General features: G+C 36.5%; 1 protein-coding gene across 1 annotated transcript in view; it reads left to right on the plus strand.

The window, feature by feature from the left end:
* The window catches only part of LOC116767227 (protein tiptop), a 134,181-nt gene extending 107,544 nt beyond the window's left edge, over window positions 1-26,637 (plus strand). The window contains 3 exon segments of the mRNA XM_032657466.2: window positions 17,809-17,989; window positions 22,160-24,093; window positions 24,096-26,637. Of these exon segments, the coding sequence (XP_032513357.2) occupies window positions 17,809-17,989; window positions 22,160-24,093; window positions 24,096-25,180 (3,200 nt within the window). The 3' untranslated portion in view covers window positions 25,181-26,637.
* Window positions 26,638-27,781: the final 1,144 nt, after the last annotated feature.

The following is a 27,781-nucleotide window of genomic DNA, read 5'->3' on the forward strand; positions in this document are numbered from 1 at the left end:
AAATGCACACAATCACAAGTCTTCCAAGTACTGAGTTCATCAAAAGAAATCCAAACAGAATAACGGGAGACAGTCGGACGGTGGAGGAATACAAAGAGGAGGCTTGGGAGAGGAGGAAGAGGGGGCTACATGGGGGAGGGACAAAAAACATTTGCTTCCACTAACGAAACAATCGCAGGCATAATTGATTTTAACTTAGACTGCAAATGAAGTCAAGTATCTTATGTTGGGAGTTTTTGATTGGTATCGTGATTCGATTCAGATGTTGGCCGTTGGAATAAATTAAAAACTGTAATTGCTAATAATGAGAGCGGAGTTTATATCAACGTTCTGAATAAAATAAGAAAAAGGTAGACGACAAAGTAGTCAGAAGGCAACGTGACGCGCGGCTTTCAGTCCATCCGCAACAATGCGCATACATTCTTTGTATGTGAATCCTTTGTTCTACTACCTACTAATTATTAAAACTAAATTTTTTTTCTTGTAAGCTGTTATTATAAGGAAGCGTTGAAAATATTTACGAATTGTTACAATCGTATCGTATTGGTATATAATGTTTACTGTTTTCACGTTTTCTTAAATCTCTTTGATTGAGACATGCAATATTTTTAAGTAGATAAACTTATTTGCAACAGAATTTAATATCGATTTTTTTCCTATAATGAATACCTACACAGAATCGCTTGAACAACGAGGGACTGTTGCTGAACACAGGCTGTATCTTATAAAAGTGCATCGACTAGTCCAAGTATGCAGGTGCATATTCAAAGGGATCGTTTTTAATCAAGGGCTCATTTAAATAAACACACGATCGTCGATGTTGGCTTAATACTGATTCATTAGGATTTTGAAGCAGGACCTTTAATGAGGTACGATATGGTGGATTTTTAGAACGCTTCGTGAAATATCTTAGCGTCCGGATGGCGAAATATACCGGGATTCTAATTAAATTAAACAATCTTGATCGTGTTCCGTTGTCAGTCCTTGTTATTTAACTTTAACTTTTACAGAGTAATTAATCTTCTTAGTATACGATCAATAAATATGGGTCAGAATTTTTGTTTAAAGTATAAACAATTTCCACATAACACGAGTTAGTTAATATACGGTTCCAATAAACAATAGGTCCGCATCGTTAAGGTCAGCGCTACCGAACACGAACGAGATGTACACGATAGGCACCCGGCGATGCTCGACTTCAGATATGGTAATCGCCCGAGGTAGGTCAGATACATGAATTTAAATTGGACAATAAAACACCGACTGACAATCGAGCAGGCTCAAAAATTACTTCTGCAAATGTACGCTAATCATTTTTATCGGATTTAAATTAAAATAATGTTTCTTGTATAATATTATCTCTTTGACGTTGGCAGGAAACGATTTGCGACTTTTTCTGTATATCCCACTGACCTTGTATTAATGTCTAAAATATATGAATATGTTTGAATAGAAAATATATTTTTAGATTTAATCAATTAAACCCAAAGCCGTAGACGCAGCGGTCCATTGATGTTTCTAATTAGCAGGTAATCTACATCTGCTTCTAAGACGGTGAACTCCCCGATCAGCATCACGTATCATCCCCGAGGAGGGAGGTCTGCGTCACTTACTTTGCGATGATGGAATGCGTTTCATGTTCAAAGTCCCCTTCGATCTCTTCAGACAATTTATATAGTTTTTTGTAAAGCAATTAATGTTTTATAATAAATGCACTTATAGTTATAGTAATAATTATTATTGATAATAATTTAGCTGCAGTTTTAAATAACATTTCTCTTGAGTAATACGTTCCATGACTCTGATTAAATTAAAATGTATGTGCTAGCAATAATATATGTGAAAACGTCAATAGTGAAGTGAGTCCAGCGGCACGTAGGCCGGCCGGGCCTTTAGCGGAATACTAATTATCAATTAGGACTTAGCCGGCTCATTGGAAGTTCTAAGCTAGGGTTCCGTTGGAGATGATTACATATAGAATGTGTTAAAATTAAATTTTCTTGCTATTAAATATACGTTTAGGAAATTATATAATTTGAGGTAATTTTTAAAATAAAATAAACTTATGACTCTATTAATACAATTAAAATTTTATGATACCATTCATAGATGGATTTTCGTAATATGTTCGGTGAAACTTTCCGAGTTCGTCACATAACTATAACATAAATTTAACAAATTACATGATAACCGTCACTGTATACTAGTAACCTCCCGCGGTTTTACTTCTCTGTTTGTTTTTTAAACTAATTTAGTATGTTATATTATAATTCGTATAAGTTCATTACAAAATAACGGGCTTAAAATAGTAACGGGCATAGATATAAAATGTTAGGGGTCAGGGGTCACTCTGCGGCGCCTCCGCGGGGAGTTCATTTTGTAATTAATACTAAAACAAGAAGCGAACTGACGCCTCGTGAGATTTTTTATTTATTTAAATTTGTTGTTGCGAAATTCATCGGCCATAAAAAATTCTTTAAGACATCACTGAGACAGTGGCTGCATCACTTAACAACGATATCCCTACTCAGACCAAACTACAGACCAACCTACTGGCGTTACATTCGATGGGTACCTATTCCTACACACATATATATGAAACTAAATAAAGTTATATTAAACATATAAACTTCCATCCCGACAACGTTACCGTGTGTTGACGGACAGACGACCGGCGACGTCGGAAACCAAGATTCATGGAGACTCAAAAAACCATAACTAATAAATTTGTCACGCACATACAACGACGGATCAGAAAAAGAAAATGTTGAACAATCAGAGCCGTCTCGTTCATTCAATGTTATTAATTTGATTTCCCTCTATTTCATAATATAGTAAAGAATAAAAATATATAACTGTGTCAAATTGGTTCTCGTCTGATTCGCTATTACAGTTATAGTTAAGTATAAACAAACCCAAAGATCTGTTACGACAGTATTATAAATCTCATAGAGCTGTTAATGATATTTTAATACTCCCTGTCTGTACGTAACAGCTCTGTGGGTATCGTCATTATTCGATCATCGCTAGATTGTTATAAATCTGTCTTTGTGCCCTTTCCGGTTACAGTTTTTTAATTTTATCATTTGAGATGAAAGTGTTTTTTGTCCTCGGCGCCGGCGCTTCGATTCATACTACTATAATTAATTGTATTCTAGTGTAGATATCAGACAACGTGTCGCAATATATAACGTATTTTACTTAGTAATTAAATTGAATATGAAAATAAGAAATAATTTTGTGCCCTAAAAAGTGTCCGACAGAGTAAACCATTAAAGTACCTGTTATATTAAGAAAATTTAAGTTGTCTTATTCAAGGGTAGTTTTATACATGGAACAAAATATAGTCTAAATAGTATTGTTCTTAACTACAAACTTACATTTAAAGTCACTCATGGTCTGTGTGTTACCTAATTTGTGTATTATCAAATTTAATAGATCGTTAAGAGCCCGTTAAAAGACTTTAGTGCAATTTTACGATCCGACACAAGATACAATTTTATTTTTATTATCATATATTTTCACGTGGCCTCAAAATGCGGAAGTTTATTTTTTTCATTTTATATAACACGCCATTTGAAATCCTATTACTAATATATTTTAAACTAGAAAGTATGTCAAGATGGTTGGCTGGACGAAAGTTGATCATTGTTTTTTAATATTTAAAAATACACCATACAATATAAAAGTAGAACGATTATAATTTATGATTGTTTATTATAATTAGTCATTTATAGTCAGTCAAATATTTGTTAGGATAAAGTTTGGTTGGAATTGAAGCTGATCCGTATACTCGTATCATGTTTAAAAATCATATCTGTATTTATAATTTACCTAAACTAGATTTTTGTTCTTGTTCCACGCCTTCTTTTCCTTAAAATTCCTCTTATGCTTCCCATGTACACTTTTAATGCAATACTCCGAGTGTATTAAAAGTCCGTCTGCTAGTTTGTCATCCCATAACAAACATAATGTTATGACATTAAAACAAATCAATATACAAGTGTAGTGGAACCGCTCTGGGAGTTAGTTTAATACGCCATTGAGTTTAAGGATGTTCCGTTCCAGAATAGCGCATAAGTTTCTTTAACCGACGAGATTCGATTGTCACTGGTGAGTTATGTATGACATAGGTTCCGCCGTCAGATCCCTGGATGCGGTATATTACTTTCTGAGATGCCGGGAGATATTTTCTAACTAGATGTATATTGGGATTGTCATTAAATTAAGATCTGAGAATTCACATCGTTCGACGATGGAAGAAGACGATGTAATCTTTCAAATAATTTATGTTTACGTTTCATAAATTTACTTTCGAAAACTTTGATAAATATTGGGGTCGTAATTAAAACCTTGATAAATAAAAGAAGGCTTTTTTGTCAAACATTTAATATATTTCGGAAGACTGGCGTGATTTGAGTTCGGTATTTCCGAAGTCACATATTGATATGGTATGTCTTTATAAATATATAATATCATAAAAACATTCTATTCGGAGCATAAAGTTTTATCGATAACTATTATCACATGAATAAAAACGACTACAATACACCGCATCCAATGGCCGCGCAGTCGACCTGTTCCGAGTCTCACAATAATAATACGTCAACGCCAGCTCACTATCTAAATGGTGTTTGAATGGTTTCCATCAATAAGGCACGGAGTGTGTATCCCTGTACGGTGACGTTTGTTTTTATATAATTTATGACACCGTGTCTCGGCGAGTATTGCTGTGTCACGACCGCAGCTCAATGGAAATCTCGATGAAGGAAAACCTTAAGTGACTTTTCTGTGTAATTTTTAATGTTGCTATTTTCTATTATAAATAAATAAATTGAACATTAAATGACTTTTGTGATCAAGGGATTTCATCAAGACTTAAAGTCGAAATAAGAGGAATTCATCAGTGTGATATCGATAGAAGAATCTGTATTCGCGAGTACTAGGGTGACAACGTCGCATGTCTGCGCACAATGTTCCCGGGACCCGGACAGCGTGTTCACACGATCAGATTGCACTTGCTTTATGGCACCGAAGTCGCCCCATTAGTACCGACCGGAGCTTGAATTGCCTAATTAGAATTACACGCAGACCGGTTACGTTTTTGCTATGATCACGATAGAAAAAGCGAAACAAAGCTGAAAAGGCTTCGATAAATAGCGGACTCGTGGTCTCTTACCCGACGATATAAGTATTTTTGAAATGATTTACCGTGAAGTACCGACGTCCCATGATACGTAAACTTTATAAATTATTCCAATTCATTTTATCGCTACAAATAAACAGACGTTTCGCAGTATAACATTTTATGCAACCCCATTATGTGACCGGTATGAACGTCCAAGAAATACACATAAAGATATCTGTTCGGTAACAAAAAACATTATCGCTGAAATATCGTTACAATTTCCTTGATCTGTAATATAAAATCTCGCGGCTTGACGTTTTGTTTGAATTTACGTACGCGAGCATCGAGAGGTTGTCGTAAAATTGAGGACGTTATGGTCACTGATAAGTGCGATGTCGAGTATCGGACTGTCCCTCTGACATGTTTATTATGGACACCCTACCAGCGGACTATTTCAACTTCGCAGTTTTTTATTGAAACCATAAAGTAAGCTACCATCGCCACAATAGAACCTTTAAATTAGTTTCATTTACATAATTGTAACAGTTCCAGTTGTATCTACATTTTTAAAATAATATTTATGTATAGTATTAGCTAGACATCGCTTCATATATATATGTTAACTATTTTTATCTAATCGCTGTTGACATTTGGCGATGGCTCGAAATTATTGACACAACATCAATCATGCAACCCCTTAATTTTGACATATATGTGATCACTTAATTAGGAGCTCTATTACAAATCAATAAAACCTAATTTTGAATAGTTTCAAATTTATTGACTTTGACATGAAAAAATCGGTAGGTGGCAATTAGGGACCGAATTGTTTACCTGGTTAAGTGAGCGCGATCGATCATCTGACACGTAGATAAGAAAAATGATTGTATTAAAGAAATTTGTACGTGTACTACAGAGACACAAAATTTTACATTATATCGGAAGATGTAAGATAATTAACATATTTAACAACTTTATTGCATTCGAATAATTTGCAAAATTAAAAAAAAAACATATATTTATTTGTAGATCATAATTCTTTTATTGTCCGTTTTCTGTATTTAACTACTGTAGCTCTAATCTTCTACTTATTTAACATTAAATAGAAAGTCCTTTGCCCATATTTATATAAGTCCGCCATGACCGCTGTATAAACTGTCCATACTTGATGGATAGACCGTCAAGCTGATCCATCATGCTGGCGCCAGACGACGTCTTAAACCCTTTCAAAGGAAATTGGAAAGTTTTTGCACTAATATAATGAATTATCCTGTTCTTTTACAGCTTTTTATTTCATCAATCAATACTAAAAAGTGTCAGGAATATCAAATAAACCCCTTTTAACAATACAATTAACCAGAAATCAAAGTTTGCTGTGGCTGATGGATACAAGGCATCCTAGCAAATAACATCAAAATAGTAAAAAAAAACATTTATAGGCACAAACAACACGGACTCTTATAGAACTAATCTACGAATCGCACGAAACAAAGTGTAATTACAAAACAAGCTGTGAAATTTGTCCGGGAATCGAACACGTAACACCACGGTTCCAAGAAACTAGCTTATTAGCGAAAGAAACGTTTATAGGAGCGTCGCATGCAACCAATTATTGAAGAGCTAGTCGAACAAACATTTGTACCAATGTCTGCAAAAATTGACTTAGGCAATGATATCTGATAAATAATATAAAACAAAAACAATTGAGTAACAAAAAGATAATACATACTTAATTTTATAATTATGCAAACAAAAAATGCGACCAATATAATGAACTGGACGGTGCAAATGGATCCAACATTGGCGCCAGTGCGCAAACGAGCCGATTTGTCAATTACTCGTCGCAATATGGCATCGGCCGGCCATCTTGGTTGCGTGTAAATGTCAACCAGCTCTCGACCAATTACAAGCCAGCGCGGGCGCACTTGACGGCAACAACGCAGCACCCGATACCATAAACCCTCTCGCCATTTATAGAAGGCGTAATCTTGGATCGCCAACCGTTCCAATTAATGCTAATCCGATATTGAAACTGCCTTAGTAAACTGTCAACGAAGACATATCGATAATTTCAAATACTTTGAAAACATAAATTAATGTTACAAAACTCAAATTCGATGCTTACCTATGGATTGGTTTTAAAAACGCCTTCATCTAAAACATCCACATCGCCAACATTATTACGATAAACAAAAATTTTCTAAAATATCAATCTCCTTTGTATAATTGTTAACAAACAAAACCTTCGAGTCATAAATAAGCATCGGGCTCGTGATATTGTCTATTACAGATAATATTAGAGGAGGTTTCAGGAATATAATTTACAGGCACGTTTACCGCCCGCCTTTTAATGTAACACTGAATGCTTTAGGGCTTTAATAATTCCATTCCGGCGCGCCCATTGTGCTCTCACTACCGAAGGGACACTCACGATCGGAGACGTCATCGGTGAGTATCGTAATTCCTCTCCGGTATCCGATCGCATCCATGTAGAGGCCTAACTTAATATGTGCATCACGACGAGCGCGTATATGGTCTGCATCCCGCCCAGTATCACCGGCCAATCCTATCGTGCATTTTAATGCGACATTGTATGTATATTGCGAAGATGCTACGAATAAATTGAGTTTTTCTCGACGCATTGACGCTCGGAGACGCCCTAGACGCTAAACCCTAGCTGGCTTTAAAAGCACTTATCCCGGACTCTTTTACAGACCCCTCCTAAACCTACAAATCAATCGTACACCCGCACTCCATAAATTAAGTGGCGAAACAATGACCCTAAATTATTGGGCCGTCTCCTTTATCAGTATTGTTCTTTTTTCCAGTCGACTCCTTACACAAATGAGACTGGGCGACTTATTAGGTTTCGGAATTTCACCCGCGGCAGATCGACAGTGTCGATAGCGCGAGTGGGAATGCGTCGTCCTTGCGACGAGTCCTTTTTAATTATTACACTTCCTTCTCTGATGGACGATACTATCCACATTTATATCGTGCTTTATTCCTTCTATTCGTTATATATCGAATGACCCCATACAATTATCCAAGAGCTCTCGTCGTTAGCTCACCGAGCGATATTTCAGAACCCGATATCTGGTATTTCATCACCGGCTGCGACGTCCGCGATATTTTTCGCTAGTTGTTTAAAGGTGCATTAACATAAAACAAGAAGGCATGCGAGCCCGTCCATATTTCTGCTACCGTCGTCGTGACGGCCGGTCGCGGTATTGTGCGCGCGATACAGATCTCCCGACGCATGCGCACGCCGCCACTGGATATTTAGAAGCTGTCTCTTAAATTCGAAGCGACTTAACGAGTCGCATTCTGCGTACGGCGACATGCGATCGGCTATTGTCCTTTTCCTTTATTTAGAACCTTTCCATAAGTGGCCGATGAGACAACTCACGGTAAGGTACCCAGACAACTTTATTAAACCATGACATCGGTCAAAGGAATTACTTCATTATTTTTCTTAACGAATAGATACTATTTTATTTGTTTCATGTAAACATTAAGCTAACTTGAAAACGAATGAAATGTGTGTCCTATTAAACTTTCTTCACACTTTATTCTAAAAAGTGCTATGCAGGCATATTGTCTAAATATATTGTAATCCTCACCGCAAAATGCTTTCTCTAATTTTCTTGGACGATAATACGGGGTGACCTTTCCACCGCCGAGTTGACACGTTCCATTACAAAGGACGCTCTCATAAATACCTTATTGGAAGGTGGGGTGCCTCATTACGTAGCGTTGGAGATCATTAGTCGAAGATAAAATGCGGTCGTCCTCGGTCCTGCTCGGTGCATCCATAACATCTCACCCTACTCCGATCCCGCTAGAATAATTCTCATTTAGAAAACTTATTAAATTTAATGTGAATTATATGATCTTAAACTAATGACGTATATTATTTCTGAATCTATTTGTTTTGTATCAGATTGTTTGGTGATTCCACATTATATAGCAATTAATATTTTCGGAAGAGGAAACCTCAGAAGCTAGAAGTCAGCTCCTTGAATATGATAATGTGCACTATCTATTCCAACACCAAGGTCTAATCTGGCGACGAATCACACGAGTTAGGGTGTGCATGGTGTCTGTGCTGAAGTGTCCTCAAGCTCGATATGCTAATGAAATTCGATCCGTACATTCTCGACTTAAAGATGACTCTAGTGCGCATCCAAATACTATATTGTAAAATAATCTGCATTAAACATGTGGAACAGAGTATTAACGCTTTTCTATTGTTTTGTTATTCTTGGGTTTTCTTGAAATTATATCGTGCATGTGAAATTAAAACGATGAAATTAAGTAAGTTGGTATGTCAGTACTGATAGTTTTTTTTTAATTTCTACAGTAAAATGTTAGAAAGGGTAGAATCTAAAATTTTCACTAGTTTCTTGCTTCAGTTACACATATAAAATTGGATATTTAAATAGTATCGTGGTTGCGGTAAGGACAGTGGAGAGTGGCAGCACTCGCGTTATGGTAATGAGTTCGAATCCGAAATTGGACGCAGTGTGACCACTCGCATACTTTACAGCTTCGAGATTTATATTTCAACCATCTATTTTTTTCATAACATATTTAACAAATAATTGTTAAACAATATTTATTCTCCCGTATTCAACATTTTGAACCTAGTTTTTATATGAATTGATTGAATAAAAAGCAAGCTATTTATTCCACCAACGTGGGTGCCCAATGGTAAAATAATTTGTAGCTTTCGTAAAAATGTAACATTAATTAAATAAGTGCCTATAATTAGTTTCGATTTTGCCATGATTCTCTGAGAATTCTTCTCTCGTACTCGTTATTTTTCACTAAGAAGTGTAACCAGTCAAGTGTGAATCCATGTATACTCAGATGGGACAGGATAGTGCAGGAAACACTTGATCTTGATGACAAACGTGCGGTCGTTCTTTAATTCTGTCAGTCGCTTTGAATAACCTCACCCTTTGTTCGTTGTTACAGTGTCAGGTTTCATTTGATTATGTCATTTGTTGTATTCATGTTTATGGATTAATAGTAATTTATATTTGTGGTTTGAAAAAAAAAATCTCGACCTTAAATATATATATTTAGAAAATTATTTTTTGTAACCTGTAGTTGACGTACTGTTTATACTTCAACATATAAAGCAATAGAACGAATTGAAAAGGCATTATTCTTATCTGGGTTCTTAGCTTTGAAATCATTTTTCATAATTGTTAACTATCAATCTTGTCGAAAACCACTCACCTCCCCGAAGGCACTGACCATTGTTGTTTGTTCGCCGACTTATCCGCCGGTTGACACCTGACCTATTTATCCACTATATCCACTATCGTTACAACACGCGAACGAGTATCAAAATGTATTCACGAGATTCCGAGACTTGTGACGGTCGATGCTATCTATGACGAATTGCGTTACACATTTTTCATATTGAACCGGCTATTATAGGATTGCTATAAAGTTGCCGTGACCTCTAAGTGTATTTTATACCGTCACGATCGAGTTCAGATATAAATTCGTGGAAATCTTTTATCTTGTACAATACCTGGATTAAAGACCCTTCAAATAAATTCGATGCAAAAAAAGTCCGAACTTGTCTCATAAATCTCAGAACGGCGGCTGAAGAAATAAATATCTCAACTCCAGTTACAGCCTTCGGATTCCAACTGCAGAAAATATCGCACCCGAATTTCGCCATTGATGACGGGACCAAAGGGAAAAAAGCGCGAAAATCAAATTCCCCGACTCCGCCCACGTGCGGGCGACAGGTGAATGCGCCGGCGCAGGTTTTACGATGCTCGTCTGTTTTCTACTGGGAGGAATACATTTAACGTTATTATGATAAAATGTATGACGGTAATATTGATTATGTCGTGCTTGAATATTGTAGTTATATTAATAGTTAATCATCATAATAATGCTGGAGTTTACAGCTTGTTTTCCTATAGGTACATGTACTCATTAAGTGCTCACCTATCACGACATATCGACTTTGTTAAGTCAGCCATGTCTTGTTTATTTTACGATCATGTTGTAATAACACATTGTGAACGTTTTTTACATTTGAAGGACGCCTCTTAGAACTCGCTACTTGGAACATTGCGATGTCGGAAAAACAAAAGTTGATAGGCGATGCATCACGATGCATATGCATTAAAACGTATAGCCAGAGAAAGACATACAACAATGAACAATGGGAGCATAAATCAGTATAATTAGTTTTGCCTGAACGGAGCAAAATCATTGGTCAAAACGCAACATAGTCCCCGCCCTCTGCATCGGGGACGATAGAGCAGGTACTTGGCAAGTAGGATTGGATCAAATGTAACGTCAGCAATGAGATGCATGCGAGGGCTACTTAGCGACAATACAACTTACGGGAAACATAATTGATCTGTCTGAAAAACACTACTCCACGATCTATCTGATAACGCACTTGATAATAATTAAACTAATCAATCATATAAAAGATTAGTTATCGTAGTTAGTTGCGGGTTCACGGTGACACTGTAAATTGGCTTCTGAGCGGCTGTCCAAAAACATTCAATAGAATTTGTATAAAGGAATAATCATAGTTCTGACACATCTTAAAAAGTTACAGAATGAACCAAATTTTGACACTACCACATTATATATTACAGATAACAAATCGCAGGGAACATGTAACGGAAATTTATAAAATAAAATTAGCTGTTCATTGCTTCGAACAATTACACAAGTAGTTTTATTACTGCCAACCCGCAACTTAATAGATCACGTAATTTATAATGGAAATAAAAAGTATACGTTCATGTTTTACGAGCGTGTCTAAAATATAAACATTAATAAACAATGTCTCCGCTGACGCTACACGAGGCCTCTCGTGTGAATAGTGCATAGCTGAGCACGTCTTTACAACTATACATCACTTGTTTACCATTACTTACAACTACGACTTACAACTTATAATAAAATGTACACTCACACCGACATGTCGCAAGATATTCACTCTAATTATATTTATAGCAACGTTTCTACATTATTTTTTGACTTAATAAATTATTGAATAAATCTCTCTTATTTAATATTAATGGTACAGTAATAAAGGAGCGAAATGTTACTTTATACTTTGCTAACATGAAGAAGATTTAACCCTCGGGGATAGACGTATTTTAACGACTTTCGTATTAGAATGTTTTTAAATAATATTAAATAATTACCATTACTCTATCATCACATTTTACTCTTTGCACAATTTTAAAATATCTTTACTAGTGAAAAAAAAAATATTATTAAAGATATTTTTAATTGAACAACCAAAGCTATGATAAAAAGAATGTAATCAAATTAAATATATTTTTGTTTTGATAACATCTAAAACTCCGTGCCAAATCTGACATATGATACGAGTTTGGTTTGAAATGGTAACAGATGGATAAACCCTCACCTCAGCATTAGTATAAATGGAGTGGAACTCACTCCTAATGAAAATGATGTCCGGATCTCTGGCCCTCGACAAATACGGATGGCGAACATGATTTCGGTCGTGATTTTTCACGAGATAATCCCGGGTCGGAGCAGTCTATCAGGATCGGTGAAAGTTATCATTTAATTATAATTCACAGCCCAGGATCTTTGTTTATTGTTTAAAGTTAAAAACCAGTTAACATGGCTCAAAACTCTTCATCGTTTAAATATTCATCGCTAAACAAGATTCATTTAATAGTTATAATATAGGAGTAGGTAGAAGGACCGCCACTGTGTGGAACACACATTAGACCAGTCAGTAGAGGCGTCAGTAGAGGCGGGTAATACGCGAATTTTGTTTTACGACATCAGCCATCAATCAATATCATCTGATTGATGTGACGACACTCGATTCATAAAGGTATTAATTTAACTTGCCCGCTGACGTTGATTGATATTATCGATATTAATGCGATAGACCCGAATAATTACCCTGAGGTATCACGGTATCGATTCGTGTCATAATCGATGCAAGATCGTTATTTAATATACATCTCGATATTCGATTTTTATTTTTCAATTAAATATATAATCGTGTCCAATAACGTGAATTAATGTTTGTTTTTATTTTATATTAAAATGAATAGTCGTTTATGGTGATTTGTGGTCATTACTGATAACGTTATTTCAATTTTAAGGATGATTTAATATTAACTGAGAACACTTTACTAGAATCACTCTTCACGTGTATAGTAGTAGAACCACTCCATAAACAATATCTATATTATATATTAACGAACTCCGTAAATTATTCGTTTTTAAAGTTATGTCTGTCCATGAAATACGTAGCTTTGTGAATAATGATTAGAAGTCAAATATTATTTCTTAAATCAGAAAAATGTTATAACAGATGACGAGTGAAAGAGAGGCGAGGGAAGCTCTAATCAGAGCGCTTTGATATTTGGGACATTTTAAAGTTTAATATTAGAACAAAGATAATTGAGTCGTGTCTTTAATAACCGTTTCATCTGTTTTCATCCTCTATAAAAACCTCCCATATCTTAATGTTAAGAAGCTCAGTACCGAGTGATTCTTGGTCGGGGGTCGGGGAGTCGCTGACAGCTACAAATGAGTACTTGTTGCTCCCCTGTCATCGGGAATGTTGCGTTTTGTCTAACTTTGTACGTGTCTAATGTCTGCTTTGTTCGTTTATTTCAATAGTGATGGAAATATTACGTTTTATTTAAGTACATTTTTTTGTGTTACGAGGGCGTATTGTGATTTTATTAATGAGATTTTATTTTTTAACAAATTAAATATGATTGAATATTGATTTTTATCTTAATGTGTAAAGTTAATTATGAGTATGATTAAAATCTATCAAAATTAAAGCGGACGGATATTTGGTTACAAGAAATAATAGTCTATATTTCATGTACGAAAGTATAAAGATGCTATTCGAAAATAACTAATAAATGCATCCACGATCCGTTTTGGGAACCTGTTGCGTCGTGACGTCACGATGACGTCACTACTGCCTCGTTTGTTACACGTCACAGTGATCATTCATCTCGCAGGCTCACTGAATACGAGTTAACCTTCGCAGCGATCACGCTGTGCGAATTATGCTAATGTTAAGTAGCCAAATAGCCTGTCATGTATGTCCGTTAGACCATTACTCGGAAACAGTTTTAGATGGGAAATGAAAAGCCTATTTAATCATAATAAATTGTTATAAATAGAAATAAATCCAGGTGAAATTAATAATGATAATCAGTCAACTGTGATATCATGATGGATTGTTGGTAATTATATTGTTTATCGTATCCTATTGCTAATTAATATTGTTGACTTGTTGACTGTCACTGAGGTCCGGTGCAGCTGAGTGTCGTCGTCTTGGATTGAAACATTCCGTCTCTGTTATCAGAGCGACAAAAAACACAAGAGGACGGGTCTAGTCGACAATAAGACAAACACAGCTTTGTACGTTATAAAACAAGGTTTTAAATGGAAATGATAAAACTACAAAGATAACCTTAAGGTCTAAATAAAGAACTGCACCTTTAACGCCTCGACTCTGCCTCGAGCGAATATTTGTTAACAATTCAAGCTAAAGTCTAGATAACCCGTGTATTCGGTAGGCTTGCATTAAGATTAGCCTTAGCCCTACATGAGCATATCGCCAGTCGGTGTAATCTGTTATCTCACTGACTCCGACTTATCTTACATTTTACGATCCCTACAGCCTTAATTTACGTGGTTATAGTTACGTTCAAATACTCAAAAAAATCTTATTTTTTTAAGTATTTGAACTATTATCAGCCACAAAACTGTAATATTTTCTTTTTTACTAACTAAAATTACTCTTTTTATACTAACTTCTATAGATGTGACTATGCCATTAAATGTCCCTATACATAAACGAACACCTACCATACATTTAATAAAAGCTCCATGGAGAATCTAATTATGAATTAATATCTATAAGATAATTAATTGCTTCCAACAAAGTGCAAAAAGTCTTTGTATCATTTTAATATCGAGTTTCAAGTCAGACGTTATCTGTGGACCGATTTGTTATATTTTTTGTTATTAATTTAAAACAGCATCGTATCCGCACACTTGATTTGTTATTCAAATATTATAATTTAATTTAATTATACGATACATTCGTGATAACATAATTTCACTCACTATTGTCACTGTTCTTTTTGGTATGTTGATATTTTGGAAAAAAATAAAATGCTATGTTGTTATATATATATGTTTGCTAAGAGTGTAAGTAACATTATATAATCATCCCATTTTTATGTTATTTACATACTTAGCTTGCGTGGGCACAACTGTAAAAGAAAATTTCAAAAAATCGATATAATAATACCCTTTGATGTCTGGTGTTGGATCTTTGCTGTCCAGGTGATATGTATCATTGTCAGATTATAATTGAATTTTTGATTGACATACATAAATAAAAATGAAACGCCAATCAATAGTTCAATCATTTAAAAAGTTGTGAAGTCGATTAGAGAAACGAATGCGCTAACAAAGGCTCCTTTGTACCGTCGGCTGCAGCGGACGAGCCGACTACGAGACGAGGAAATTACGTGTCGACCGTGATTGAAAGTTGGAAAAGTCTGCAATCGATTAACTGAAAACTTATAGTAATCGGTTCATATGTGTTATATGGCCACTGCCGAAAGGGCGGATGAGATGTAGACATAAGACAGCCTTGATATAAATAATGTGACGCGAGTAAAAACTTAGTCCCAACTGTTATCTCGATATAGAAGGCAACTGTTTAATAATAGTTTTTTGTAAAGTTAAATATGTAATGATTGCAAACCGTCACCTGTTATCGGTAGATACCGTCTGGACTATTACCATCTGCCGATTGATTGATCGTTTCATAGGTATGACACACTTACCGTTCGATTTACCACAACCGATAACGAAGCCTGCGGAGTTAAACACCACTTCCACACAGTAGCGTGCTAAAATATTATTACTTGTTTAATAAAAACGTGAGGCATCGATTCAGCAACCTTATCATTTTCGAAAAATTCTGTAAATTTACAAATATAATTATTAATAACCTTCAAACATAAATGTTATATACAGTTTATAAGAATACTCATTTGTGTAGCGCCGATACTATCAAGATTTATGATTTTGTTGCGGCTCGGTGCATTTCTTAAGCGTTGTCATTACTATCTATCGCCAATCAACATTAACAAATGACCATCGATTTCACGAACTATTCTGTGGAACTGATCTATTGTTTACTTCTAAAACCGTCCACTCACCTTTCTTTAAGAGTTCCTTCTCTATTAGGACGTCCGATTTCCAATCAGGCATTCATGCATGACGACTATTCATCTGATTACATGCACCACTTTGGCCGATGGCTGAAAGCGATTCTAACTAGCAAGTCGGACAGATGATTGCGTATGGCCGCACTCCCAGACCACGGGCAATAATTCAAAAGCGTCACGATAACGCCACGCGTCATTTAAATTTGACTTTGGAGAGCGCTCAGAGGCAGGCACTAGCGGATGCACAGGCTTCCTTTGATCGGAATCGAGCGTGTTTATTCGATTGTGGTACTGCAGTGGATCGCCCGGGGCGATTCATTCGGCGCATCTTTGCCATCCGTGGCGGATTGACACGATGCATTTTAATCAATTAACGTGCAAAAACGCGGTTCACGAGCCAATGGACAGTGAAATAAGCGGACCGCGCAGGCCACCATGGCGTTTTGGAACACTCTCAGATTACAAAACGAATTTTTATGGACCCTTTTTCGGATAATAACTTCATATTCGGAGCGATACTTGATTAATTCTTTTTGGTTGACAGTTATTGAGGATTAAGAATATGATATAAAAAGTTTGAATCTGATATTAGCATTGTGATGGAAACCACATGAACGGTGCCAATAAATAGTCAACATTTTCTTTGTTAATAAATGTCTATAAATAACTATTTGAATAATGAAATTTATGACAGGGAATCAAATTTGTTTTTCTGTTAAATGACGGGTCGCTAAATAAGATAAGATTTAAAATGTAGAAACAGTTGTTATCAATTCATCGGAATTATGTCAATTGATAACCAAGTTTGAATAATTGATCTGTCCGGGTTGATGAGTAACACAATCATCAATCAATCATTAATCACATGTTTGCGCAACTCCTTGTCGGCGTGACCCGTTTTCGTGTTATTTGACTATTTTTATCTTACTCGTAAATATAGAAAAATAATTGTGAACGTCGTACCCGTCCACTTCATATAGCCTAAATAATATTTAGTGACGATTGTAATCGAGATAATAATGTTGATCTCTTTGCGCTTGGGCAATGGAACAAATTTTTGTGCTTTTGATTCGTTCTATTGACCTGCATTACTAACAAAGACCACTTTTCGTATTATCTGCAATCGGTCTTTTATACCCTCTTGACTAACTTGAACAAATGCATTATTGGCTTTATTATTTGCCTTTCTTTTGCCTTCTTTCTTAATTATTTTTTACGTATCAAAAAACTTTCTATCTCTTTGTTACTTAAAGATAAAACATCTTTTTTATACATTTTTACCTCAAAATGGTCTAAGAAACTTACATGATGAACCGAACGAAGGATGAAAGAAGTTAGGACTTTGCAAGAAGCTACGTATAAATATATACAAATACTTATGTCAATTCTGTTTTTTTTACCGATTTTTTTTTCCCACAGAGGAATCCACAAGTCCAGAAAGCGGAGTGAAGGAATTAGGAGGACGCGAACGGGAGGCGCGGGGAGAGGCAGGGGAGTCGCGCTCTCCATCGCCAGCATCCCGTGCCTCCCCCACACCCGAAGACCGGGATATAGAGCACAGCATACCAGCTACCCTCATACAGGATCCCAATGCTGAAAGGTATACCTTTAGTCGCAATATTTCTAAGTATTGAAACCAAATTAAAATATACTATAACGCAAATTAACATTCTGAAGTTGCAAAGAATTTGATGTGTAAAGAAGTCTTAAGTGCTCAGTAAAAGCACCGTAATATTTTATCTATTCCTATGGACAACGTCTTAGAGATATTTTCTATTCATTGACAACTTCAGGGTCCGAGCTTTGTTTATATAAATAAATCACACGGCCAAAGATATCAGGTGTAAAGATAATTCAACTATCAGCTATCGCATGCATTCATAACAGTCCGACACAAGCATTGTCCAGTTGACGGTGGTCTCTTCAATCCGTAGTGTCCACTTTAACGATGCCATTGTTTTAGATGATCACTTGTCAACCGTTCACGGTCTTCATTCATAACGGTCCGAATCAAAGCAGTATCATTTCATATCTCCACGGAATAGAGACCATTTTCGTGCGAATGTCACCGCCGCTGGTGGCAAAGAAACGAATGTCCGGTGACAGCTAGTAGGTGACACTAAAAATGATCAAGAATTTTTCATTTGACACTCCATCAATATCTGTTTTGTAGTCACTCAGGAACATTGCATCGCCTGATAATTATCGCTATAGATAAGTCGATCGAAGTTCAACAAAATATAATCAACAGTCATTTTGGAACGGCTTTTTTGCGGACAGCAATTGTTTTCATGACCGATTATCTGGAATCATTATTTGATACATAGTTTGTAACTACACATGCACGTCACTCTAAAATTGGTTTTGTATGAAACTATAACTTATTTCACCAAAATATTTTTTTCACTAGAGCGATCGAAGTATGAGAGTAAAGAGTGTTTGAAAAACATTTTGAAATTGTGAGTTACAATAGTTAGAAAAAAATACAAAACTAAATATAAAATAAGTAAATTGTATTTACTCGGTGCATTGGAATATCACATTAAAATCAATCATTTCTTTATTTCTCGCCATCGCATCTAATTCATTATTCTTTATATTTTTTGTTTCTAAGATATATCAGTAAATTAATTTTCAACAACTTAATTAGGATTCTAATATTTTTCAAACCAATAAAAACTGGACTCTACTTAGCAGGTAGGTTTCTTTCTGCGGCCAATAAGGTTAATATTCATAACGCCAGAGGAATCAAGATCTTATTTCGTTAAGAATACGGTGAGGTGTGTTTATGAATGTTTTCTTGACGGCAAATTATATATTGGTTCTGTATCATTCCCTGTTCCATCACTGTCAATTAGCTGCAGTGAAGAGACGCCATCAATCATAACACTCCGCCGCTGGATCCTCAGGATCCATTGTTTACATTTTGGATTTATATTTATTATATCAATTTTAACATTCAAATATCAATCCGTGCGTGTCGTAAATCTATACTGTATTGGTCTTTGGCGGTAGTTCCCTTTAGATCCAGGTAGAGCTCACATCCATTAACATCAATTCCGCTATATTATGGATATGAAAATTTTAATTTCAGTAGCCAATTTATAATAAATGCTGTGAGCTTAATACTTAGTTTTTAATTGCGATATAATTGTTAATGATTTCTCGATTAAAATACTTTATTTGCTAATTTCTAGTATTCTCAAATCCCTGTCCGCACCCGGACTGATAAACTATACCCGAAATATTGTAACGGCTCACTTTTATTGCTACCAAAACATATGCCACTTTTAAAATCCACGTTGTAACTGCGAAATTATTCAAGCAGTGTCAGGTGTCCCCATATTAAGCCCGCACGACGACAAACTAACTTTGAGGTCTGCCATGTCCTTGACTCAAAGTCACAGAGTATAATTTCTGTTCATTCTTAGATCGGTGGAGACCTTAAAAATTTGTTATTTTTTTTAATCTGTGTCAATTGGTGACCAAGTTGATGGCGTGCGTGGGTGGGGGAAAGAGAACACAATACGTGTCACATAAATACGAGTGATTGATTGACCCGCAGACGACTAATGCTTATAGGAAGCAATAAACAGCTGACGATTCGGTTGAATATTTACGGAAATTTATAAAGCTGATTCAACATTTTTTTGTAATGAGTTATTTGATTTCTTACCTCGAATATTTTTCATTTACATAGAATTTTTATACATGACTCGAAAAGCGTGTACTAATTTCATTTACACTTTTTTTATTTTTAGTATTGATAGTTAGGAAATTATCGAACGTTATTTCAATAAGTTCTCTTATAAGTATGTCACGGGAGTTTATTATTATGAAATAAGGAAAATTGTCTATTTATCAAAACGGGAAATCTGTTCATGATATCCTCAAATCCATTCTTGTCCCCTGTCTGTCCTATTGTAAAGGACTCGTGTCGACGTTTTGTTACGCGCGATTTCCTTGTCAACGTCCACCCTTAAAGGGCAGTCTTCAGACCGCTATTAACTTCCATAGAAGTTTCCCAACTTTCGCCGACAATATTTAAGTCTAAAAGTCCTTTTCGGTCTCATGTATAGTTTCGCTATTTATTACCTATCTATTTGGTATGAAGATCCATCGTCGCCAGGTCGGTGAGTCAGCTATGTGCTGTGCTGTCGGTCGCCTGTCATCGGAACGATCGGCCGTCATTGCACGTCCACATCGCGCATAGCACGCACGCTTGCATTACGCAGCGCACACCCCTCGAAGCGTTTTCGGTGTAGCCGTCTCCCTCGTTCACGTCGAGCGGTCGGTTCGCAGAGAGCTTATCTCTGTCTGGTGAGGGGCGTGAGGTGAGGTGAGGGGACGCTGCAGGCGGGTCGTAAATCACGCGGCGTCTCATTCCACGCGGGTCCTCCGTCGCCGCCGCAGGCACCGCGCACTTCCCTCTCGACCGCGGGCTATGCGGCGCGTCTTTCGCGACGTGTTTACATTTCTATTGTAACCTGGGAAGTTGATATTCTTGTTGTAAAAGTGACTCTAAATATAAAGTGCTGTTCGATTCATGGATTTGAAACTGTTTCTGTACTGTCTGTTAGGAATATACTGAAAAAATTACGTCCAAAATGATCGTCGAGCACGACCACGTGAGGTACGTTTTCTTTGTACAAGTGTTACATTATTTTAAATAAATTTCCTTAGTTTCTTCTTACACAGCCATGTTATATTTTTTATAAAGGAACATCTTTTCCATCAACTTGTTTGGAGACGTAAATAAAGTAACGTCTGGAAAGTATATGTTTTATACCGTTTACTTTCATATGATTTTTAAACTTTTAGAGGAAGAATACTTTGAATTTAATACCTTGTCTCTGATGATTTCGATTATTTATATTTTTTCCAATAAAACGTGGGTTTGATCAACATTGAAGTTTTATATCAATTAAATAGCGATATTCACTAATTATTGAAATCATTTTTACATTCTGTATGTTATCGTATATTTCATTTAATTAAATAAAATACATTTTATTTTATTGAATATATAAATAAATATTCGCACTTCTTGAGATAGATTTTAACCATCATTCATAAATTATTATTTTTTGTATTAAAGCTCTTCTGGCTCTGTCCATTTTATTAGTCACCATGCTAAGGAAGTTATAATTAATTTTTTAGTTTTAATGAAAATATTAAATTAAAAATATCCAGTGAGAAATTTCATAGACCGTAGTGTGTACAGGTATAATGAAACTATTCTCGATAGCGTACAAAACAGTCGTATTATACAGGGGTGCAATTCACATATTAAGTGACAATTACATGACTGTTATCTATTTTATTATAATATTATTTTGTGAACATGTTTCCTAACGTATTTCCTTTTAATTCAATAATAACGAAATATCAAAAATAAATAATATGACGTAGGGTTTGCTATAAATTTTACACACCAGGAACAAAAATCAATATACGACAAAGCCAAGTAACCGAATGTCAAAACACGCCATATATCAATGTAATAAATTAAATTAAATTAAACCTTATTAATATTTTAAGACAATCCTGTTCTTATTTATTGACTTAATAAAAATCGAGAACCTGTTTCATTAATTTGCTATTCTATGATTTGACATTACATGGATTCTATTTAGGACCGACACATACAAAGACGATGTTCATAAAAGGAAAACAATAGATTTATTATGAATTATAGAAATACTATTGCATAAGATTTTTTTTATTGATATTGATTTTATTTATTAAGTATGTATGTTTTTGTCATCAGGGAGAGTCCAAGATGTTTATCGCGGGAGTCGTCCGGCGCGCCGCGATGTCCCTCTAACGACTCGGTGTATTCGGGTCGGAGCGCGCCCAGCCTGCCCTTGCCAGCCGCCCTATCAGCAGCGTTACCGGCAGCCCTGCCCGCAGCGCTGATGCCACCCCACTCCGCTGCCGTCGCAGCCTATCTCGGAGCAGCAGCTGCGGCAGCCCAGCAACGATTACTCATGTCCTACCAGGAAGACATTACGGACGCCGAAAGAGCGGATGCCGTATTAGACTTCAGCACTAAACGAAGTGAATCCCCGGTCGACGATGAGGAGGATGACGCCGTTAATCTCACAAAGAATGAAAATGGTCCATTAGACTTATCTGTAGGTACTAGAAAAAGGGGGCCAGAGGATTCTCCATCTCCCGTCCCTAGTAGAAAAAGTTCTCGTACTTCCGACTTCAAAGCTTTATCGACACCTTGGTCTACACCGGTCGCGCCACATCTTCCTTATTTTGCTGCCGCCGTTGCTGCTGCAAGCTTATCACCAAAAGGTGGAGTTCCAGCTGATTGGAATGGTAAACTTAAACATGGAGCGCCTACACCAAGCGATGCTACTAAAGCACTGGAAAAAATGAGCGAATTGAGTAGATTAGGTGGAGAAGAACTTTTTAGATCTGTTCAAAGTGCAGCTTTGGGTGCAGGTCTTACACCAAATGCAGCTGCACGACATTCAGCTTGGCAATCTCATTGGCTGAATAAAGGAGCAGACCAGACAAAAGATGTCCTAAAATGTGTATGGTGCAAAAAGAGCTTCAATTCACTTGCTGATCTAACTGTTCACATGAAGGAAGCTAAGCATTGTGGAGTTAACGTTCCTGTACCCCCTTCAACTGGAGCTCCGATTCCTCCTTCACTACAACCACCATCAAGTTCGCCTTCCACGCCATCCCATAATTCGTCGTCCTCGAGTGGGTCGTCAAAACCAAACCATAATGATTTAAATATGCTTATAAAAGAAAACATGCCGATTCCTAGAAAATTAGTACGAGGTCAAGATGTTTGGCTAGGAAAGGGTGCAGAGCAAACTAGGCAAATTCTAAAATGCATGTGGTGTGCAGAAAGCTTTCGTTCCTTAGCTGAAATGACGAGTCATATGCAACGCACTCAGCATTATACTAATATTATATCACAGGAACAAATAATTTCCTGGAAATCCTCAGATGAAGCTAAGGGATCTAACTCTAGCACCCCGGGTACAAATAACGCTGTTCCTCCAACAACAGGAACAAGTAGCCATGTTAGCGCGGTATTAACTTGTAAGGTTTGCGACCAAGCGTTTAGTTCCTTAAAAGAGTTAAGCAATCATATGGTAAAGAATTCTCATTATAAAGAACATATTATGCGATCTATTACGGAGAGTGGTGGTAGAAGACGCCAGACACGCGAAAAACGAAAGAAATCGTTACCAGTAAGAAAATTACTTGAACTTGAACGAGCCCAACATGAGTTCAAAAATGGCGAAGGTAACGGTGTTCCCATGGGAAAACCGATTAGGGATTTCGGTGCTGGTAGCCGTATTACTTGCGAAAAATGTGGAGACAAAATAGAGACTGCTGTATTTGTAGAGCATATTCGTCAATGCATTGGATCACCAATGTCAAACACCCAAAGGAATTTTCTAAAAAGTGCTCTTCTTTCTAATAATATTATTCCACCTGATGTACCTGGCCATATCACCCCCACTAGTCGCGATGGTCGAAAAAGCATTAACGAGGAAATTCCATCTCCTGGTTCAGCTCATCACCGTTCTCCTTCTTCGGTTAATGATTCTTCTCCCAGTTCCAAAGATCATAATGCCAGCAACGACAAAAGTTCATCTCCATCGGTGCTTAATGCTATAGAACAATTAATAGAAAAAAGCTTTGATACACGCTCCCGACATTCAGTACCGGTATACCAGGTGGAGCTTCACATGCTCCAATCGGGTCAAGTATCCTAAAAAGGTTAGGAATAGATGAAAGCGTAGATTATACCAAACCGTTAGTAGATCCTCAGACGATGAATATGCTTAGAAGTTACCACCATCAACAGGGATACGGTCGCCGTGAACGCAGCGGTAGTGAGTCTAGTTCTATGTCAGAAAGGGGTGGTAGTAGGGTTGAATCTCTAACCCCAGACAGGAAGCTGGATTCCTACCACATGACGCCTCGTACTACTCCTGATACTCGAGGCTCTCAAACTCCGGCATCTGAGGAACGGCTCACTGAGGTTAGGATAAAAAAAGAAGTCACAGATGAAGAAGAACGCGAAAACGGTGTAGACTTGAGTAGCCAACCAGTTAGAGTAAAAACTGAAGTTGAGGATGAGGAAGAGCAACAGAGACCAAGCAGTGCAGTTGACGAGGACGTAAAGCCAACTGTTCCAAAACGTGAAAGTGAGGGCCCAAGTCCAGCTGCTAGTCCTCGCAGTCCGGCTAGTGACCGATCAGCGCCAACGCCCGGTACTGACAGGAAACCGGCTTCCAGCCTAGGAGCTCTCTCTTCTATGTTTGATAACCTAACCGGCGGAGGATCCTCAAACGAGCCAAGTTCTTCTCGTCGCGGAGGCAGTCACCCTTTAGCAGCTTTACAAAAACTTTGCGATAAAACGGAAACGAATTCATCTCGTGCTCCTGCCCCAGCCCCATCTCCCGCTGGTCCACCCAGCATCCTTACTTTTAGCTGGGCCTGCAACGATGCAGTAGTGACTGACTCTATAATGAAATGCGCCTTATGTGATACACCGTTTATATCAAAGGGCGCTTATCGGCATCATTTATCGAAGATGCATTTCGTTAAAGACGGCGCCCTGCCGGAGCCTGTGCCAGTGAAGGCTCCACCGGCGGCACCATCCCCAGGACCTCACAAGAGCAGCGGATCAAACGCGGCCTCACCTCAAGATCCGAGAAGTCCGTCTCAATCTTTCGATGAGAGTCCTCACTCTAAATTCCTCAAGTATACGGAACTGGCGAAACAATTATCCAGCAAGTACGTCTAAAGGGCGAGGTCGGCCGGCCATCAGTTGTGATGATACCATATCCTGATACTTTGAACCCTTCTAGGGTCTTTAGGTCGCGACGCGACGTTAAGTATTTCGAAACTCTTTGCCAATTTAATTATTTAGGTATACGTTAGAATTCACCGCATAGTTCGGTTAGTGTAATTAACGACTAGCGACATAAGTATACGCCAAACGTCTTACGTTCGTTTAGATATAAGAGAATATTTTCAAAATATTGCCTTTAGGAGAGAGACGGTTGTCGCGCGGTTGATTCACCGCGGCTTATCTTCCACACTATGTTGTAATTCCAGTTCGATAATTGTAAATATTATAAGTCACCAGTAAGTCTTAAAAGTTCGATTCGATCTCTTGTAAATGTATATTTTTTGCTAATAATCTAAATGATAAAATTCTTTTATCGTTCGCCATGTGTACGCGACTGAAGTCGCCCAGCGGTCGACGTGCGACCGTGTGGTATCGCATAGGTCTGTCAGTATTTTATGAAAATTAGTTGCAATATAATTTTTTGAGTTACTTAATGTATATGTAAATCAGAGTTAGGGTTAACGCGGTTAGACTATCTATGTATATTTTGAAGCTTTGGGTTGTTCATTGAGATCCGTCGATGTCTGTAATCTCGGAGATCAAATCTCATTCGTGTCCCGTTCGTCTGTTGTGCGGTGTACATACGGCGCGCCGGTCATAGCATGCAATACTACAATCTCCTTAGTGTAAATTTCGCTCTAGATACGCTCTCCTCGCGAGGTTGCTATTTATTATTTAGATTTAAGTAAGTAATTTTAGGGGACTCTACTGTGAACTCGTGTATACCATTGTACCAGCGCATAGATCGGTTGGCAAAACCTTATTGTATTTAAAAGTGATACTTATACAATTTTTGTTTTAAAGGACGACGACATTCGTATACGCGTAGAATGCTATGTGTCGAGGTTTCTTCCAATTGTAACGACAGTTATACGATGATGTATATACGGCACTCGAGAGTGAAAAGCTCTTTTATATATTATAAAAATATTGTAAACTTTATAATGTAAGTCTCGAAAGATATCAACCAATAAACAAGTGTGATTCGATCTCTCGCGCCGACATGATACCGTTTCATAAGATCAGACGAAACTAGAAACAATCCGCTTAATTTAATTTAAATAATGTTACATACATTCTAGCAGCACGGGCTCATGCATGGCGCTAGAGATCGAAAAAACAAAACTGAAAATTTTAAAACTATAAACAATCATGTCAACGATAATAATGAATATATACGAAAAATATTATGTATACGCTAGCTCTGACGAGAGGACTTTGCTCATTCTTTAACGAAAATGGTGTTGAATATTGATTTTACCAAATTTAATAATCTTATTTAATATTTTATGTTGTATTTCAAAATGCAATTAAAAGCTCAAAGAAATATATATGTTAAATACTATAAAGTTATTTTATTTGACACTGTATTAATATGCCAAAATTTTTCCCTCCCTGCTAAAGCTAAGTGACAACACTGTTTATATTTAAATTAATGAATGTAACGTGCTCAGTAACTAGGATTCCCCAATGTATGGGTCAATACATACAACATTAAATTTATATTTATTAAATTCTATTCCATAGAAAATATGAATGAATTTAATGTAATTTTAGAGTATTTTACAGAAAAAAAACATTTTAAATTTTACAAAAGTTATATAAAACAGTAATACAGATCTTAACTCTTATGAAAATCAAAAAAAACTAGAATGTCTAGAATTTTCTTTTCAGCCAATGGGTTTATCGTATCGAAGAATTTGAACCTAACTGTTAGTAATTTTAAAATACAATAAATCTTTTCTATTAAAAATTGTGATATTTTAAGCATTAAACTAAATTCTATTGAAATTTAACATTAGATTAGTAATGACTTATAAAATGATTTGCTTACATCATTAAAACTAAAACCAGCATGACATCAATAAGATCAACAAACGCACATTAACCGTTCTGAACTGGTGTATAATTAGGAGGCCGGTGACGTCTCCTCATCAGGACCTCCTCTCGATCACTCTAATGACGTCATCCGTCGAGAGCCTCGACAGATCATGTGGGCGCCAAACAAATACTGAGACCGTGTTCGTTAGACATACAGATTGAGGGTTTCCTCGCAGCAGCTTTGAATATCGAAGATTGAAACCGTCAGATTATTCTTCAGATTGCAATGATATTTGCTTTGCACCCATTTTTTCACTCTTTTTCATTTAAATTGCAAAATAAAATACAAAGAAATTTCTTTAATCGTAATTTTAAGTGGAAGGTTTATTTATAATTTAAATCTATATTAGAATAAGTCCTGCTTGTTATAAGTGACTCGATCAAATAGATATCTTCCAATAATATTCAATCACTTGGATTATTTCCGCAGGCGTTCTTTTATTACTTTCTATACAAGCATGAAAAATGAGATTTAATTGAAATTAAAGAAATGGAAATTTAGATCCCTGCCTTTGATGCAATATGAAACAAACATCAAGCTTTAAGGAATGGTAAATTCATAAATACTATCTAAACTACGATTAATATTCTATTTTGTGAATTTCATACAAA

The sequence above is a fragment of the Danaus plexippus genome (assembly GCF_018135715.1).
Source record: "Danaus plexippus chromosome 9 unlocalized genomic scaffold, MEX_DaPlex mxdp_24, whole genome shotgun sequence".
Lineage (NCBI taxonomy): Eukaryota > Metazoa > Arthropoda > Insecta > Lepidoptera > Nymphalidae > Danaus > Danaus plexippus.